Source organism: Equus caballus, chromosome 9 (genome assembly GCF_041296265.1).
Source record: "Equus caballus isolate H_3958 breed thoroughbred chromosome 9, TB-T2T, whole genome shotgun sequence".
Lineage (NCBI taxonomy): Eukaryota > Metazoa > Chordata > Mammalia > Perissodactyla > Equidae > Equus > Equus caballus.
This window is the reverse complement of record NC_091692.1, coordinates 59,253,046-59,272,820: the sequence shown is the minus strand read 5'-3', so window position 1 is coordinate 59,272,820 and position 19,775 is coordinate 59,253,046. Positions and strand designations below refer to the sequence as shown.

The following is a 19,775-nucleotide window of genomic DNA, read 5'->3' as shown; positions in this document are numbered from 1 at the left end:
AGTCCTCTTTCTTCCACCCCTACTCTCGTCCTGCCTTGATCATAACCATGGAAGGATGTGATGTTTGGAGCTGTGGCAGCCATCTTGTGACTATAAGGCAGAAGCCTAAGGAAGGAAAGCCAATCTCCTGGGATGACACAGTTGAAAGCTGGGAAGAGCCCCGGTCTCAACGACAAAGCTGAGCTGCTGCCACAAACTGGCAATCACAGAGCTCCAGACTTCTTGTGAGATATTTAAATATCTTTTAATAAAAGCCTTTTTAGGGGCTGGCCTGATGGCACAGCGGTTAAGTGCACACGTTCCGCTTCGGTGGCCAGGGGTTCGCCGGTTCGATCCCAGGTGTGGACATGGCACCGCTTGGCAAGCCATGCTGTGGTAGGCGTCCCATGTATAAAGTAAAGGAAGATGGGCACTGATGTTAGCTCAGGGCCAGTCTTCCTCAGCAAAAAAGAGAAGGATTGGTAGCAGTCAGCTCAGGGCTAATCTTCCTCAAAAAAAAAAAAAGCATTTTTAGCTTAAGTCAATTGCATCCTGCCTAATACCCAGAGATTTCACTAGTGGTACTAACTCTGCTGCAGAGTTGCTGCTCAATAAAAATGTATTGTATGTGTGAATGAAATCAGGTACAACTTTTGACATTTTAAAAATAAAATTTTTAAACTATTTTGCTAATTACACGTATTTTCTAAAATGCTTGTGAAATCAACTCTATACAGATTCTTCTCTAAGACCTATATTTGATTTAAGGTTGGAAAATAAAAAACTGATATTTTATACTTAAATCAATAGATTCTTAAATAGATAAATAAATAAAAATTAATAATACTAATAATATCAATAAATGTCATCTCTCATTCATTCAGTACATTATTGAGAGGCTACTATGCCAGATGCTTTAGACTAGAGAAGAAAAGACTTAATTCCTAGTTTTAAAGATCTCACGGTAGAGTGGAATCTGTTAATACCGCTTTGCAACGTACAAAGCGTTTTTTTAATAATAAATTTTAAAATCAACAATAACAGCAACAAGCACTTACTAAATGCTTACTCCAATGCCAGGCCCTTTGCCTGCATGAGCTCGTTCCATCCTCAGTCCCACTCTATGTGGGAGGTACCATTGTTATCCCCATTTCACACGTGAGATGTCTGGGGTTTAGGTGGTTATGTTAATTACTCATGGTCACATGATAGAAAGCCAGAATTCATGCTGGTTAAAAGCCAGCTATTGTTATTTCAAAAATCAAGCTGACAAATGTGGTGGCAGTGTGGAAAGGGTCACTAGCCATGGCTGACTGGAAGCTCAGTAAGAAAATGGGACGACAAGACTGTCAGCAAAAGGGAAGCAATCTTAGGCTGCCTCTGCAGAACTAGGGGCTCCTGATCAAGAAATGACAGCTTAGGATACCATTCTGTTTCTAAAGTAAACATACACAGGGTTATTTCTGCCTCCTGAACTTTAACCTGTAAACCAAACTGCCTGCTGAGCATCTCCAAGGGATGTCCCCTTGGATGTCTCCCAGACACTCCAAGTGAACATGGAGTTTGAACTCACACGTGGCACTCAATGTATGTTTGTTGAGCAAATAAAGATTTAGTTGCTGTGGTTGTGTGGCAGTTTTATGTTGCAGCGGTTTGCAGACAGGGATTATGTCCGTCTCTTCTGTGTCTGGGGCTGACCTCAGCTTCAGTGGCTGGTTGGTCCATGGCTTTGTTCCAGCCCTGACTCAGTCTGACCACTGGCTTGAGTGAGTGTCTACATGAGAACAAACCATGTGGTAGGAAGGAAAAAGGGCTCCTCTGAGCCCCAGGAGACTTGATTCTGAGCCCCGGGCTGCTGCTGGTCCGTAACTTCATCTTGAAGAAGTAACAATATCTCTGGGATCTGGTTCCCTCATCCTAGCTTCTTAACCTTTCTTTGTACCAGGGTCTTCCATGGAGGTCTGGCAAAGCCCATGACTACTGCTCAGAATAAAGTTTTCAAATGCCTAAAATAAAATGCAACACCCACTAGAATGGCTGTCATAAAAAAAAATGGAGAATAACAAATGTTGACAAGGATATGGAGAAATTGGAACCCTCATGCCTTGCTGTTGGGAATGGAAAATGGTGCGGCCGCTGTGGAATACAGTGTAGCACTTCCTCAAAAAGTTAAACAAAGAATTACCCTATCTCCCGGCAATTCTATCCTCGGTATTTATCCAAAAGAACTGAAAGCAGGGACTCAGATAGATGTTTGCATGCCAGTGTTCACAGCAGAATTATTCACGGTAGCTAAAAGGTGGAAACAACCCAAGTATCCAGCAACAGATGAATGGATAAACAAAATGTGGGATCTACATATAGTGGCATATTATTCGGCCATAAAAAGAATGAAGTTCTGATACATGCTATAACATGTTTGAACCTTGAAAATATTGTGTTAAGGAAAAAAAGCCAGACACAAAAGAACAAATATTGTATCATTCTGCTTATATGAGGTACCTAGAATAGGCAAATTCATAGAGACAGAAAGTAGAACAGAGGTTCTGGGGGTGAGGGAAGGGAGGAATGAGGGGTTATTTCTTAATGGGTAGGGAGTTTCTGTTTGGGATGATGAAAAAGTTCTGGAAACAGACAGTGGTGATGGTTGGACAACAACGTGAATGCACTTGATGCCAGTAAATTGCACGCTTTAAAATGGTTAAAATGGTTCATTTTATGTCACGTATATATAACCACAATAAACAAAAAAACAAACAAATAAATAAATGCAAAGGATAAACTACAGTTATCAAGATATTAAAACAAAAAAAATTGGGGATAGAGTCATATATGCACTTTTAAAAAGAACATTAACAAGATCAAGAGGCGTGTCCACTAACAGTGTGATTTTGATGTAGTGGTGAGTGTAAACATGATTTTGAGTCATCTCCGACAACCACACATGCCATGAAAATATCTGTGACCTCTGTTGGTGAGACGGCACTGCTACTGCTCCTGTGGTTTGTGGTTTACAATCACAATAGCAGGAAATGCTAAATTGCAGTTAGAGGTTAGTGGAAAGGATGTAATTTTTTTCCCATCCAAATTATGAACCCAGTGAAGTCTATCCAAGGGCTCTTTGGGGTCTGTAGACCCCAAAATCTCTCAACTAGATGATCTCTAATTCTCTTCTAATTAAAATGGTGTGATCTAGGAGTGACTCTGGCTTCATCTGTATATCATAGATAAATTAACATCTCTGATCAGATTTTTCTTATCTGTAATTGGGAATCACTATGAAATCTACCCTTCAAGGGCTTTTTGAGGGAAAAGGAGATATGGCAAACAACAGGTGCTCTGTAAAACCGTACCACTCTTTTATAAATGCCAGGTATTATCAGGGAAACCTAAGGTCAACAGAGACGTCTTCCCTGTCCCCCATAAACCCATCCCTCAGGTCTCAATGTTCCTTCAGAATTTTTGCTAGAGCTTTGTGAACCATGGGAACAAAATACCAGGCACTTTGTGTCAAAGAATACAATGCCCCATATTAATACATAGTGTTAAGAACTATACTGTATGCCAAGAGATTTGAAAATACAGACAAACAATTTTTAAGGAAAATATCAATTATCAAAATAGACTCAAGAATAAATAGAAAACCCAAGTAGACTAATGACCCTTAAAGAAATTGAATTAGTTGTCAAATATATCCTCTCTGTGGAAGGCACCAAGCAGAGATGGTTTTACAAGTTTTACTAGCTCTTGAGGACTTCTTCTTTCACTGATCCTATATAAATTCTCCCCCAAAAGACCCATACTGCCTGAAACTGGGGAATTTGTGCCAGACCCGAAAGCATGAAAGGCAGTGAGCTAGACGTGACCCTGGCATCACCGGCACCCAAAACGATGTTGTGTACACTACAGATACTCAACGTGTATTTGTTCAATGAATGCATAAATGATAAAACCAAGCCAATTATGAAACAAAAGATAATGTATTAGAACTAAACTATTTTGGTATAGAAAAATAGCTAGGTAAAATTGATGGATTTTCCTATTCCTCTTCATTTTGGAGACAATTTTGAGTTTGGTTGGAAGAGGGGAGTGGAGGAAGCTGCTTCCTTCAGTGGATGGGACACAGGACAGTCACAGGGACACTGGCATCCGGGCACATATGGATGAACGTACCTCTAGGAGGAGGGGATGCTTCCCTGGCTACCCTACCAACAAGTTCCAAAGATCTGAGGATTTGTCATCTGCCTAGCACAGATGGGGATTCTCAGTACATATTTATTCAATGAATGGATCAAGGAAACTGGAACAAGCCCGGGTGTCATGGCTGGAAATTAAGAGCTGGAGATGGAAAGCGGCCTTTCGCAGCCTTTGCCAGTTCTGAGTCCTTTGGACAGGATTCCTCTGCAGTTCACTCCATGGTCCAACCTGACTTTAAAGGCCTCTGGGGCTCATGCTCCCAGGGCTTCTGAGGGCCAAATGCCCCACACTACACATAATCTATTGTGCCTTTCTGAAGGCCTCTCCTGGCTCTGAGCCCACATCGCCAGATGCTCACGTTCATCTTGTTTCTCCCCCAGACCCTTCCCCTGTATCAGCTCTTTGTACGTCTGGCCATCTGGTTTTCTCTTTGCTGTTCTTACTCATTGGCTCGCTACGGGCTTGTGATAACTTCTCCCTCCTCCTCCCTACCCGGCCCCACATACTCTGAGTGGCCAACACACACACGTTGCCCTCCTTTCATCTTTCCCTATAAATCAGCCTCCTCTGGCTATATTGAAAGAAGGCTTTTCTGAGCTAGTGGTTCTAATTCTTGGCTTTTGAAAAAATCTTCCTCGGACTTGGTTTCACATCCTGGCTGGATTGCACACGTTTCCCATCTGCAGCCCTAGGATGTTGGCTGTCCAAACCACTGCGTTTGTCCAACCTGCTTTAAGGACTCAAAAATATGCGATGGTAAATTAATAAGTAGCACACCGTTGAAGTCTCTGAACATGCTTCCTCAGCATATGTCAGTAACAGTTATATCACCCCGAAATGGGAATATAAAGTGGACCAGAGAGGAAAAAGAGGCCATTTAGGAACATGGCAGAGAAAACATATTGTCCTCCACAAACTGGGAAAGTGAAAAGCAAAGCAGTGTGTTACAGGCTGAATTGTGACCCCAAAATTCATAAGTTGAAGTCTTAATCCCCTAGTACCTCAGAATATGACTATATTTAGAGATGGGGGTCTTTAAAAAGGTAATTAAGGTCAAATGAGGTCATTAGGGTGAGCCCTAATCCAACATGAATGGCGTTTTTATAAGAGGAAATTTGGACACAGACAGGTACAGGGGGGAGGCCAAATGAGGACACAGAGAGAAAGAGGCCATCTACAAGCCAAGGAGAGGGCCCTCAGAAGAAACCAACTCTGCCAACACCTTCATCTTGGACTTGCAGCCTCCAGAACGGTGAGAAAACAAACTTCTGTTGCTTAAGCCACTCAGTCTGTGGTACTTTGTTACGGCAGCCCTCTGGAGCCCTAAACTCGAGCCTCCTGAATATTTCTTCTCATGAATGCATTAAATGTTTACAGGTTAATTACCCAGGTAACTTTTTGCAGTAGCTCTCCCTGTATTTTCTGTATCTAATAGTCATTAAATATTTAGACAAAAGTTTTTAAAGTAAAGAGGATTATTCTTTATAGTCATTTCAAAAGAATATAAAATACTCAATATTTTCAGTATGGACTTGGAGAAAGACACAGAAAATATTTTATTAAATTTGAAAATGATTCTAACTTGCTAAGTAGGAAAAAGATATTAAGCAAGAATGATGAACCTAAATGAAGATGATATTTAATACAAAACAATGTAAAGTATTCTACTTAAGTTAAAAAAAAAGTCTGCTACATGATAGCTATTAAGCCATGCGTAATAAAGGGTTAGTGATTTTCATTCACTGCAAGCTCTACATGAATTAACCAAAAAAGCTAATACAATTTACCTGTAGTCATTCTTTCATTCATTCAGTTAACATTCCCAGAAGTGAAACCCAGGGATTCAACAAATTATATGTTGCTAGTCACTAAAAATTTCTCAGTTTCTCCCTTGTTTAAAAAATGTTACTTCAAAGGCAGGTTTTTCTGGGAAAGCAAATGTTTAGCTTTTCCTTCTTTTTAAACAAGGAGAAAGTCCTTATCCTCCAGTTAATTTCCTCACTCTGCAGGCACCTCCTCAGATCCTGGGACGTGGGAGTTTGCAGATGAGAGGCTTATTAACCCTCTACTGGCAAGGACATCAATGTCTCTGATGCCAGAGGAGCCTTTTCCTTTCCTTCCTGGGCTAACCCAGGGCTATAAAGTTTCATATGGAAGAAAAATCTGTTTCCTTGAAAGTCCAGTTGTCTGGTTCTGCCTCTCCTCACTAAGGTCTTAATAACAAGTCTAAACTCTTCCATATACAGCCCTCAGAGAGCCTTACATCTTCTATTCTTTTCAAGCTCAACATCCTCAGGTCCTTCAACTCTTTTTGCACACGCCCTGGCTCCAGAAACTTTTACCAGTCTGGTGGCTCCTCTCTAGAGGCTTTCCTCCTTGTTCATTTGTTAGTTATTTACTCCTTCTCTAGGTATTTATTGAGTGCCTATTGTGTACCTGGCACATTACTAAGCTCTGCCGATACAACACAGACAACTGAGCAGGCAATCACTGTACAGGCTGCTAAGAGCTGTGCTGGGACACACGGCATGCTGCGGGAATGCACTGCGGGCTGTTAAATCCCAACCTGGAAGATTAAGAACACTTCCACTAGACCTGAAAGATGCGTCCAACTCGGTTGGATGAAACAGAGGAGGTAGGCTTGCAGAAATGGGTTTGAGCAGAGTGTGAAATTAATAAAAGAACTTGACTACTTTGGAAAGCCTGTAGGGAGAGCTCTCACAGCCGCCATACATCATTACTCCAAACAAGAAAAGAGATGAGCTTGCATCTCTGACAGGAAGGTGTTTGCTACTTTAGCACAGCGGAAGGAAGGAAGGCTTCTCTATCAGTTCTCTCCCTGTGGCCACGGCCCAGCCATTGAGACGCTGCAGCAACCCAACCAATGAGAAACCTTTTACACTTTGGACTCCAGTTTCCTCCAATGAACTCTTTGCTTATTGCAGCCCCGCCCAACTCCCCCTTGTCTTCTATAAAGGCAAGCCCCTTCCTTTGTCTCTCTGGATTTGCCTGTGTCCCGCCATAGCCTCCGTATCCCGAATTGCAATTCTTTTAGCTAGTCCGAAATAAATTCATTGTGAGGGTAAAACAATTGGCCATTTTACTTTTTAAGTTCACAAGAGGAAACGATTACTTGCCTTCTAGTGTCCTACTTCTGCTGCTCAGTGGTTGTACAACCTTTAGCAAGACATTTAACCTAAGTCTCAGTTTCTTCATCTAAAAAACGGATAATAGTACCATGCAGAGTGAGTTGTGTCTGGCACATAGTAGATGCTCACACACACACAAAAAGTCAGTTAAGGAGACCTGAGACATAATTGGCTCCAGAGGTGGGGGCCTAAGGTTGTATGCCTCAGCCTAGGAGAGCACCAGCCATCAAAGAGGAGAAAAGAACAGTGGCTATGTCGCCCACCAAGGGGATGTCTCCCACCCTCATCCCCACACACATATACACTGCAGGTGCCAAACACACAGGCAAGCTGAGGATAGAACATCCTGGAACTGAAGAAGGAAATCAGAGAGGGAGAGACCTGAAAGGAAGAGATAAAGGAGAGTTATAGAAAAGGAAGGGGGTGAGAGTTTAATAGGGAAAAGAAATAGAGAAAGAGGGGAGAGAGAGAATCTGTAGGAGAAAAAAAAATAAAGTTATTTATTCATTGGTGAGGAAAGTTTTTAACTTTGTGGCTTACTGGAAGTCAGATACTATGCTTTCTGGGGTTCTCCCAGTATTAATCACAAGATAGGAATGAGGAATTCAGTTCATATAGTTATAAAAAATGAATGATAGCAGACACATTGGGTAATACATAAAACAGGGCACAGGCAGGAAGAGATGCAATTTATGCATCTGGGCTGAGCAGCAGGTATGACAGTCCCTCCAGTGGGTCCACATTTCCGACTGAGATTGTAGTGCAGAGGAGGCAGAGAGGAGAGCTGAAAAGGGGGTGTGATTTTACTCCAAAGAATTTTTTTTAAAGACTGGCACCTGAGCTAACATCTGTTGCCGATCTTGTTTTTTTTCTTTTTCTCTTTTCTTCTTCTTCTACCCAAAGTCCCCCCGGTACATAGTCGTATGTTCTAGCTGTGAGTGCCTCTGGTTGTGCTATGTGGGATGCTGCCTCAGCATGCCCTGATGAGCAGTGCCATGTCTGTGCCCAGGATTCGAACCAGTGAAACCCCCGGCCGCCAAAGTGGAGCACGTGAACTTAACCACTTGGCCATGGGGCTGGCCCCCTGTACTCCACAGAATTTTATTTTTTAAAAGCCTTTGCTATAGTTACAACAATTCCATAAGCTCTGCACATCAACCTTCATTTTTACAATCAGTTCTGATGATAAAGACAGCCACCAGACACTCAATTCTTTAGATGTGTGTTAATCGCTGTGCTGTAAGAGGCTGGCTCCCTGTACAGGCTTGAGGCCCACCTTTGCCAACTCCCCCTGGCTAGAAAAATAATAAGCAGCTTATTTTCAAAGCCCCAGAAGGGGTGGACCCAGCCTACAGTTAGTTTATGCTCTCCAGCTGCAATTTTCTCTGCAGATGTTACTCCTCCTGCATTGTCTTTCTGGCTCGTGCCCCACAGCATCTCTTCCTAAGATCTCTTCCTCCTGCCTGTCCCCACTCCACCTCCTAGACTGCTCTCCTGCAATGGTTCTCACACTGAGGTCTCCAGAAATGCAACTTCTCAGGCCCCAAACCAGACCTACTGAATCACACACTCTGGGTGTGGGGACAGTAGTCTGTGTTCTAACAAGCCTTCCAGGAGCTTCTGATGCATAATGAAGTTTGAGAACCACTGCTTTGCTGCCTGATCCCACTGCCCCAGCCCTGCTCCCCTGCCTGATTCTACTGCCCCACCCCTTCTGTCTCAAAACTTCTCCCTCCTTGGCCTCCAGAATGTGGTTCCACCTTGGCTCTCCCACCTGGAGAGAGTGAAAGAAAGCTCAGAGTTGCATCAGGGGTTTCACCACAGGAGTCAGAGAAAGGACAGCTGGGAGGCAGGGGAATCAGTGATGTCACCACATCCTAGATGAGACCTGAAGGATCACTGACTTCAACCACCTCCCTTTATAGATGAATAAACTGGAGAAGAAAAGTGTTCTGCTCTGGGTCACTTGCTAAGTAGAAGTTGAATCGAGATTGGAACCATCCAAATGAAGATGAAATCAGCCATCTGCAGTCTCGTCCACTCAGTCGTTCAACACACACCAAGGTTTTCCTGTGGGCAGGACCAAAGCCAGGGCTTGAGGTCAGCAGATCCTGGCGTAACCAGCAGCAGCAGCAGCAGCACCTCCAAATACGAATGGGTAGTTCATGGTCTGCGCAGAAACTCCCGGTCAGGGAGCGAGCTCGAGTGTGAGGTGCCTTTTTCTTTGCTCAAACACACATATTGCCCTAGACCACGCATCTTCTCCCTAAGAGGGGTAGGATGGAGAGGGCAGCCACCTTTTCCTTCTAGGTTTGCAGAAGCCTTGACAAGTCTGCCAAATCTCTTAACTTCTCTGAGCCTCAGCTTCCCCATCTGAAAATGGGATAAACCATAACCACTTCCCAGTGTTCTGTCTTTTTTTCACGGATTAAGTGAGAAAGCATGTCCCTACTCGCAGCAGGGGCTCAGTAAATGGGAATGCCCTCCAGAGGTGTTATGGACACATGAACAACACAGTCCCTATCTTCAAGAGCTTACAGTCTAGTGGTAAAAACAGGGCAATTACAAAAATAAGTAGAACAGAAATCTTGCCTGGGTAGGTGCCACTATTACTCCTCAGAATAGAAGGCAGACAGGGTTGACACCTTGGCAGAGAACTGCAGTGCACGTGGCCCATCCCTGGAGGGTCCTGCCTGGCTGGGAGAGGGGGAGGCGGCATTTGACCTGGCCCTGGCTGATGAACAGGCCTTGGCCAAGGACAGATACTCCAGGTGAAAGGAAGAGGGCAAACGAAGCCCCGGAAAGCTCAGGGAAGGAGGAAAAAACCTCTAACCATGACAAAGTGGCTTCAGGGCACATAAGACTGGTGGCCTCAATGGGTCTGTGGCTCCAGGAGCCAGAGCTCTGATGGCTTCTGTCATCAGCTTTTCCTCACTCACTGAGGGTGCCAACAAATGTCAACAAGGGGGATTGTTTTAGGATGTGGAAATTCATTTACTGGCAGCCAATGCTTGAAAATGTTAATAATTATCAACCTAGGCAAAATCTCCATTGGCAACACAGAGCAGGACATTCTTAACTCTCTAGGCTAGCCAACTCCTCCAGTCACACTGCTAATTCAGCTCCTCGTGTGAAATGCATTGCATTTTTACAAACATTTTGATGTCAGGTTTAGTTCAAGATGTATGTAGAAGTGGAACTAAATGCCTCATAATGTACTGTGATTTCCAAAGAACAGAATTTGCAGCTGTATAAAATGAGTTCTTAGATTTTTTTCTTTAGCTTTATTTTTAAGTGGTAAGTTAACTGTTAGGAAGAAATTTCACTAAATTCTGTGGCCTCGACTCCTGAACACCTCTGCAATTCTTCCCAGCAGAGTGTGGAGGCACTTCAGCTGGCACCGTACCCTAACCAGATGATGGGGCCAACCTCCTTTTACATCTCCACCTCCTAACTTCTCGAATTTACGGTCATATTGCCACAGAGTGCTCTCTTAAAACACCAACATGCATTCTGAGTGGATGGTATTGATCCAAAGGGGAATCTATTATAGGGAAAGGAAAAGGTTTCAAGGTTAGTTAGTAGAAATAAAACAAGCTGGGTTGGTAAATTCAGAAAAGAATGCACACGTTAACTAGACCTCATAAAAGACAGACAAAACGGAGCCAGTTGGTGGAAGGGTAGACGGCTTGTGTGCTCTCATTCCAGGAGTGAGGGGAGTCAAGAATACAGTGGGAGTTTGAGCAAGAAAGGTTAAGCTTTCAAAAAAAGGCTGATATGCCTGCACTGGTTGCCCTGGAGACAGGTCCACCCCCATATAACAGTGATATAATAAAGAGAAAAAAATGCGTGCGAGCAAAGCAGGCAGTAATTAAGGGTGGGGTAACATGGCTTCCAGTTAGACCCACCTGGAGAGGGCTCTAGGGAGAAGTTTGGGAGGGGATGTGTGCCACTGATAAAAGATGGGAGTAGGAGGGAAGAATCCGGAGGCTTCCATGAGCTTATGTTCTGGGTACAGCACACCCTGCTGCTCCAACCTCTACCTCACGGCATGGTTACCTAGAAGGGACTTTGGGCTGCAGAATGTTCCCTCTCCTGGTGGCCCAGGAGTATAGGCTTGGGATTGCTCTCCCTGCCCTTTGCCGCAGCTCAGGAAGGCTGAGGCTGCCCAGACGACACAGTGGGTGGAAAGGGAGTCAGCAGTGATCACCACTGCTGCCTGCTTAAAATTCTCCTGGGACTCCCACCCCCGCAGAATGAAGCCCAAACTCTTCATCAGAGGCCCCAAGATCCTAAATGATCTGATTCCTGCCTCCTCCAGGCTTGTCCACCTGCCTTACAGACAAGGTGATCCCCAAGGGCATGACCAGGTCCCACCTCTCCTACCTCCACCCTCCATCCTCACTCTTCTCCAGCCGGCTCATCCCTCAGGGCTCCACATGGTCCTGACCTTCACCGGGAACATGGCTTGGGGAACTCCTAGGGGTCCCTGAGACTCTTTCAGAGGGTCCATGAGGTCAGAACTATTTTCATAATAACACTAATGTTTGCCTTTTATACTCTTATTCTGTCATGAATGTATAGAACATGAGAAGTTTCTTGACATGGTTTTAGATTCCACATTGCAACTAACGTTCAAGAAATTGTCAAGTTTTGGTGTCATATCAAAGAAGAATATCCATAATTATATGAAAAGGCTATTAACATTCTCTTCCTTTTTCCGACTACATATCTGTGTGGGACCATATTTTCTTCACGTAGTCCAACCAAAACAACATATCACGACAGATTGAATGGATGAGAAAGGAGAATCCAGCTGTCTTCGATAAAGCCAGACATTAAACAGATTGCAAAAATGTAAAACAGTGCCATTCTTCTCACTAATTTTTTTAATTTAGAAAATATAGGTTTTTATACAAATATTTTATTTATGTCATGGTTATGTTATGGGTTTATTATTGTCATTTTTAAATTAATGAATAAATAAATATTTTTTAAAGTTCTCCATTTCCATATCTGATCCAGTAAATCTCAATAGATCTAACCCACGTGAACAAAGCTCTCTGGGATCCTTGATAGTTTTTAAGTGTAAAAGGGTCCTGAGACCGAAAAGTTTGAGAAGCACTGCCTTACACTGAACCTCCAGCAGGCAAGTGGAGCTGTGCCTGGCTATGCCTCTGCTGTTGCACTCTGATTCCACCGAATTAATGATTTTTGTACATGTCTGTGTCCTCCACTACGTGTGCGCTTCCTGATGGCGGCTGCTCACCTTAAGCCCTCCATTCTGGCACAGAGCAGAAGTTCCAGATGAATGAATGAGGTAAGAGATAAGCCCCCCGTGGACACACATCACAGGCTGCCACCTGAGCAGCCTACGATCATTCACAGGAGGGGTGGATAAATACATGCACTATAGTTTTTAATTGGCTCAAATTGTTACTGGGGCTCTGACTTGAGTTTAGACATAAAATATAAACAATTTTTTAATCAGAAAATTCAAACAAAAAAATAATCTAAGAAACAATTATGTTTCTATTCTATTAAACTTTCAGAAACACCCTTGTAAGTAGCTAGTGAAATACATCATGTTGGTAGATATGATAAATACAGCCAAAATGATTTGCCACAGAAAAGTGAAATGTGGCCTGGGCAACGTTCCAAACATAGAAAACAAAAGGCCAAGAAAATCAAATACCCATAAAACACAAGACACTATATTCTAAGAATGAAGAGAAGGTCATATGATCAGGGCAAGGGCTACAATGAACATGGCATCTCCATATTTATTTCCCGTCAAAGTAAGATCAAAAGCAGATTGTACTGGAGAATCCAGGCCAGAGTCGTGGTGTTTGCCTTCCGGTTTTATGATTCTCACTTACTCAACCACGTTCATAAGTCAAGCAGACCTGTACTATGTCCAGGAGAACTTGCCACTCCCTGGGGTGGGGAGATGTGCCATGTTCCATCCTCCTCTTTGTCCCTGACACATTCTCCCAACAGAAGGAGAAACAGGAGGCAATACTGGATGCTGGGTTAATGTCTGGCAAAACAAGCTTCTGTCTCTTACCTCAGAAGACAAGGGGTTTCTACTTCAGAGCCTGAGCTTAGGGCGAAGGAAGAGGGCAGGGAGGCCCTGGGGTGTGAGTGAGTGTGTGTGTGAGAGAAAGAGTGTGAGATGGAGATAAAAGAAGAAAAATGCTTTCTGGTTAAGTGTGTGGTGGCTCATTCCGAAGGCAGGCCCTTCAGAAACCCAACTGTGCAATCACTGCTGGTGATCTAGGACTCAGGCGTTTCCAGTTCTCCCTCTTGCACGCGCTCTCTCTCTCTCTCTTTCTCTCTCTGTCTCTGTCTCTGTCTCTGTCTCTGTCTCTCTCTCTCTCTCTATATATATATATATGTTTATCATCTTGAAATTTGTTTTTAAAAATCTTGTAATCAGCGTACTACACATTCCCTGGTCCTTTCCACATTTGCAGAAGACTTAGGCGTATGTCACTATGGAAACAGAGCTTCTCAGGAGACTAAAGACACAGAAGACCCAGTATTGTGGGGTCACTGTTTAGTTAACATCAGTAAAGATTCTGAACTCTCAAAACAGGGCTCTTTGGGTCCCTTTGGTCTCTGATTGTATTTTCAGCTGCTGAGGCTACCAGGCCACTGGGCAGTTCTTTCAGTGGCCTTCAGAGGGGGTCAGATTCTAGCAGTTGGCCAATAAGATATAAACGTAACACAATTTCAGAAAGCAACTTCATTGAAGTATAGTTGTGGTAAAGCTATTATTCATTGCACATCTACAATTTACATATATTACCTCATTTTCTCCTCACTAAAATTTCCAACGTCAGCATTAATATTCCCATTTTATGGATGAGGAAATTGAACCTCAGAGTGTTTACGTTGCCTGAGTATACACATCTGATAAGTACCAGAGCCAAGACTTGAACCCAGGTCTATGTCAAAACCCATTCTCTTTCCACTGGCCAACCTTCCTAATATCCCAACATCTTAACCTTAACAAAGCCCATATTATCCATATTCTGTGGGTTTTCATGACCTTTCCTTTCTCTTGAAGAAATAAAAACAATTTACCTGAAGAAAACATGTTCACTGGGTCAGAAATAACAGACTCCTGACATTCTCATTCCTAGTATCTTAATTCAGCTCATAATGTCCCCACTTCTCTTCTGTGCCTGTCCCCGCCTTTCACAAACATGCTTGCTCTTTTTTCCATGCTGTCACGCAGGGAAGCATTATTAACACTGATTAGCTGGACAAATCCAATAAGAAAATTCTCATAACACCCTTGTCCAGATAAGTCCAACAAGGACCCTTTGGATGAAAAATCTTGCCCTTGTATACTGGAAAAAAGTCATGAGCCTCAGATTAAACAGAAGGCTTTGAAACAGAAGAGGTTTAATTTCATTTTGAAAACTCATGTACAAGCACATCCTCAACTCGGGATGCACTCACAGCCCGTGAGATCCCCTCTTCCCCAGCACACCTAACAGATGCCCCAGCGACAGAAGAGCTTCCCAGTCTCACATTCATTCCCTGGCCTGGAGATCCACCCTCATCCACCCCTTCCTGCCTGCTTCTGTAGGTGGAGCCCCATCACTCACCCAGGAGGGCTGTCTGGGGGTGGGTCCGACTGTGTCTCCCTCTGGAGATGGACCTCGAGGGAGGCCGATCCCTGGCCTCGGTGGGAAGGAGGAGGATCTGTCCAAGAATCAGCAGAAAGCAGCCCACCAGCATCTTTTCCATCTTCAAGAAGAGGATGAGGGGCTAGGCTGTGACAAAACACAAGAGAAGCGGCAGGGTGAGATTTCCAGGTCTCCTTGAACTCTAGGAGCCGCAGGCCCTCACTCCACCTTTTCACCTTTCAGCCATGCTGCTTATACTTAAAATGCCTTTTGTGTGTTTGACCCTTCAGAACTTAAGTAACCCCCACTGGTAGGTTCTTTGATACTCTGAGCAGGGCACGCATAGTTGGAATTTTTGTCACTTTGGTCACTATAAGACTGAATGGAAAACTTGAGGGGAAAAAAATCTATCCTGAAGTTTCTTCTTAATTAAGTTTATCATCAATTATTCATGGTCACATTGTATATCTTGGATTTGAAAAAGGAAAAATTATATTTAAGGATTCCAAGTAACAATATTCCTTCAGTCTAATAATAGAGGATGGCACAAATTAATATCTACAAATTTCCCAAGGAATTCATGTGTAGCTAACAGAAGGTAGCATTACATAGCCAGCCTCCCAGCCTCCCACCTCCCAGACCCCGTCTCCCACACACATCTATTAAGAGGGCGCATGGTGCACTGGTTCAGGGCTTCGACTCTGGCACCACTTTGCAAGGCTTTAAATCCTGGCTCTGACACTTGCTAACTGTATGTGACCTTGGACAAGCTACTCAACCTCCCGGAGCCTTATGGGAATATGGGATAATATTAGTTAATTGAGTGAGTTAATACATGTAACTAAAGCATTCAGAATAGTGCCTGGCACACATGGGGAGGTAGAGACAAGAAAACAAGCAAAAGAGCTAGGGGACCAGAGAAGAATGAGATCAGACCTGATGGTAAGCAAGCAGCTCTCAGATCTGTAAAGAATTCTAACCCTGAGTTGGGTTTGCGGTATCCGCAGAGGCAAGGGGAATTTCAACCAGAGCAGCACTGCCTTACCCAGAATAGTGCTGCCTTTACCCATTTTCTGTCTCAGGCCTGGAGTGTAGCTGGTTTGAAGGCTTGGGAGGATGGATTCTAAGCAGGAAAGCGACATGAGTAGATCCAAGTTTTTTTCCCAGGATGGCTAATCTCAGGGCTTCACATGGGATGAGAAACGTACGTGGCCACATGGTGAATGAGGTGAAGACTCTTCTGCCTGGCAAAATCTTCCAGAGAAGGTAATATCCTGGGACTGGGCTTAAATTTATTCTTCCATTTTCTATGACGATAATGAGTGGCATAGCAATTTAAATTAGGTGGGGAGGAGGAAATATTTAAGGAGGAATAATATTTAAGTAACATCATTTGCATGTAAAATCTCTACTAAATCCTTATCTTGTGTTTGGCAATTTCACTCAGCTGACTTCATTTAATCCTCATAACTATCTTGCAGAAAGCAGAATTTTTATGTCTGCTTTTTAGAGATGAGGAAACTGAGGCTCCAAGAATTTCAGTAACTTGACCAAGGTCACACAGCTAAAGTAAGTGGCAAAGTAGGGATTCAAACCCAGGGTAAGCAGGCCAATTTGCCAATTCATTGACTAGCAGAAACTCAATTAGCTGCAAGTCAAATTCCCAGAAGTCAGTTCATGAAAGTGCTTAGCTGTTTCACTGTCAGAGGCAGAAACAGGGCAGGACTTGAGCAGGCTCCATTTCCCAAAACCTAAAAAAACAACCTTCAATAATTCAGTGAACTGTTTGTTCAGCAAATTGCTTTCAGGAATTGACCTGGAGAGGAACCCATGTTGACCTTCAAAGTCCACAGTTTTTCACACTTGCTGTAGTGAGCTAGCTCACTTTTCACCATGCATTAAAATTATTAAAAATTTGTTGTTGTTAGTGCCGTAAAATCAATTCCAACTCCCAGTGCCCCGTGCACAGCAGAGCGGAACCCTGCCCGGTCTGTTTGCGCCATCCTCTCCCCTTCTGGCGCTATATCAGACAGTGTTCCGCTGCTATTCCGAGGGTTTTCATGCCAATTCTTTCAGAAGTGGGTGGCCAGGTTCTCCTTCCTAGTCTGTCTTAGTCTAGAAGCTCTGCTGAAACCTTTCCGTCATAGGTGACCCTGCTGGTATTTGAAATACTGGTGGCATAGCTGTCAGCAACACGCAGCCACCACAGAGTGACAACTGACAGATGGGTGGTGTGACCTGGGCCACTGCAATGAGCGTGATGAATCTTAACCACTAGACCACCAGGGCTGGCATATTAAAAACAGGGAATGTTTATTCAGCACTTACTATGTGCCAGGCACTGGGCCAAGAGTTTTAAATGTATTAAGTCAATTAGTTCTCACAGTAATCACAGCAAAGTTAAGCAACTTGCCCAAGGTTATGCCCCTGATAAGGGGTGAGGCTCCAGAGCATATTGGCTCATTACAGATAACGACTGCCCCCTCTTTAAACAAATTAAACTCTTTACTAATTGGACTGGTCTCTTTCCATGGCTTTAGCTGTGAGATTCCTTCTGAGAAAAGTAAGAAACTTAGAAGATTTTGCCTCTTCCTCTGAACTTAAACCTACTATTTACTTTCAAGTTTCCTTGGTATTTATCACATTTTATATGACATTATAAGTGCATTACATCATTTATATGTGTTTATTATTTTAATGCTATTCTCCTTTCTCCAAACTCAGCAAACACAAAATCCACATTTATTTATTTCAAAATATATACAATATTCTCTCAAGATCCACTTCCACCCTGACACATTTGCACTTAAATCCAAACACTTGAAACATGATGTGGTGGATAATTATCATTTCCCAAAAACAAACACCATTTCATGTGGTTTGGGTTTACCGTGAATTTCAAGAAGCGTTTGTGTCTTCAAGTCACCACTGCTAACCAAAAGGCACTGAGGATAGGTGAAGGGTAGGGAGTTAAAAATAAACAGAACTAATACGTCTAGCTGTCTAACCCTGAGCAGGTTACTTAACCTCTCTCTACCTCAGTTTCCACATCTTTAAACTGACGATACTAAATAGACCTGGTAGTTGTATGGATTAAATCAGTTCCTATATATAACGCACATGGGGAAAAATAAATAAATAATAAAGCACATAGAGCATTGCCTGGCCCATAGTAAGTACTCAATAAGCATTAGCTACTTGTTCTTCTGCTTATTATTATTATCATTCTGCAAACAAACCAATTCATAAAGTACACGTTGTTAATTTTTGTCATACCAAGCTACTTAACGTACATTGAATTCACTTTTATGCTTCCTTATGACTATTATAATAAAGCAATGACATACAAATTCATAATTTGAAAATACATGTTAGTATCTGAAAGTGTTTAAAACTTTTCTTTTTTAAAATGCAATGGCACAGCAAGTCACAGGCTAGTAGAAAATATTTGCAAAACATATATCTGCTATATTATTTCTATCCAGACTGTATAAACTTTTGTAACTCAATAAGAAGACAAACAGCCCACCTGAAAATGTGCAAAAGATTTGAAGAGTCACATCACCAAAGAAGATATTCAGATTACAAATGAACATATGAAGAGATGTTCAACTTTCTTAGTCATTGGAAGAATACAAATTAAAACCACAATGAGATTCCACGACAAATCCACTAGAATAGTTAAAATTAAAAAGACTGATATAGGGGCCAGCCCCATCACCAAGTGGTTAAGTTTCTGCACTCTGCTTCAGTGGCCCAGGGTTCACTTGTTTGGATCCTGGGAGTGGACCTACACACCACTCATCAAGAATGCTATGGAAGCATCTTCTATGGCAACATAGAAGAACTAGAATGACCTATAACCAGGATATACAACTATGTGCTGGGGCTTTGGGGAGGAAAAAAAAGAAGAGGAAGATTGGCAACAGATGTTAGCTCAGGGCCAAGCTTCCTCACCAAAAAAAAAAAAAAAAGATTGATATAATCAAATATTGGTGAAGATGTGAAGAAACTGAGACTCTAATAAATTGCTGGTAAGAATGCAAAATGAATAATCCTAAAACTCATATGGAGCAACCAAAGACCCAAAATTGCTAAGGCAATCCTGAGAAAAAAGAACAAAGCTGGAGGCATCACAATCCCTGACTTCAAAATGTACTACAAAGCCATAGTAATTAAAACAGCATGGTACGGGTACAAAAACAGGCACATGGATCAATGGAACAGAACTGAAGGCCCAGAAATAAAACCACACATCTACGGAAAGCTAATCTTAGACAAAGGTGCCAAGAACATACAATGGAGAAAAGATAGTCTCTTCAATAAATGGTGTTGGGAAAACTGGACAGCCACATGCAAAAGAATGAAAGTAAACCATTATTTCATGCCATACATACAAATAAACTCAAAATGGATCAAAGATTTGAAGATAAGTCCTGAAACCATAAAACTCCTGGAAGATAATATAGGTAGTACACTCTTTGATATCGAACTTAAAAGGATCTTTCTGAATACCATATCTCTCAGACAAGGGAAACAAAAGAAAAAATAAACAAGTGGGACTTCATCAGACTAAAGTGCTTCTGCAAGGCAAAAGAAACTAGGATCAAAACAAAAAGACAAACATATACCATTGGGAGAGTGACATCAGCAACATGGTGGAATGAGTGGTTTTCTTTGTCTCTACCCCTCTGAACTACAACTAAATGGACATTCATTGATAAACGGAGGATACTCACACAGCACCTCAGGACACCTGAGAGACCCACCCTGCTATACTTCGGAAGGTGGATGGACTACCCCCAGGGAG

General features: G+C 42.7%; 1 protein-coding gene across 7 annotated transcripts in view; it reads right to left on the bottom strand.

The window, feature by feature from the left end:
• Positions 1-19,775, bottom strand: part of MATN2 (matrilin 2) — a 141,109-nt gene that overhangs the window by 103,577 nt on the left and 17,757 nt on the right. For all 7 annotated transcript variants that reach the window (XM_023648748.2, XM_023648746.2, XM_023648747.2 and 4 more), the window contains exon 2: positions 14,945-15,112. In XM_023648748.2, the coding sequence (XP_023504516.1) occupies positions 14,945-15,086 (142 nt within the window). In that variant the 5' untranslated portion in view covers positions 15,087-15,112. The remainder of the gene's footprint in view (positions 1-14,944; positions 15,113-19,775) is intronic.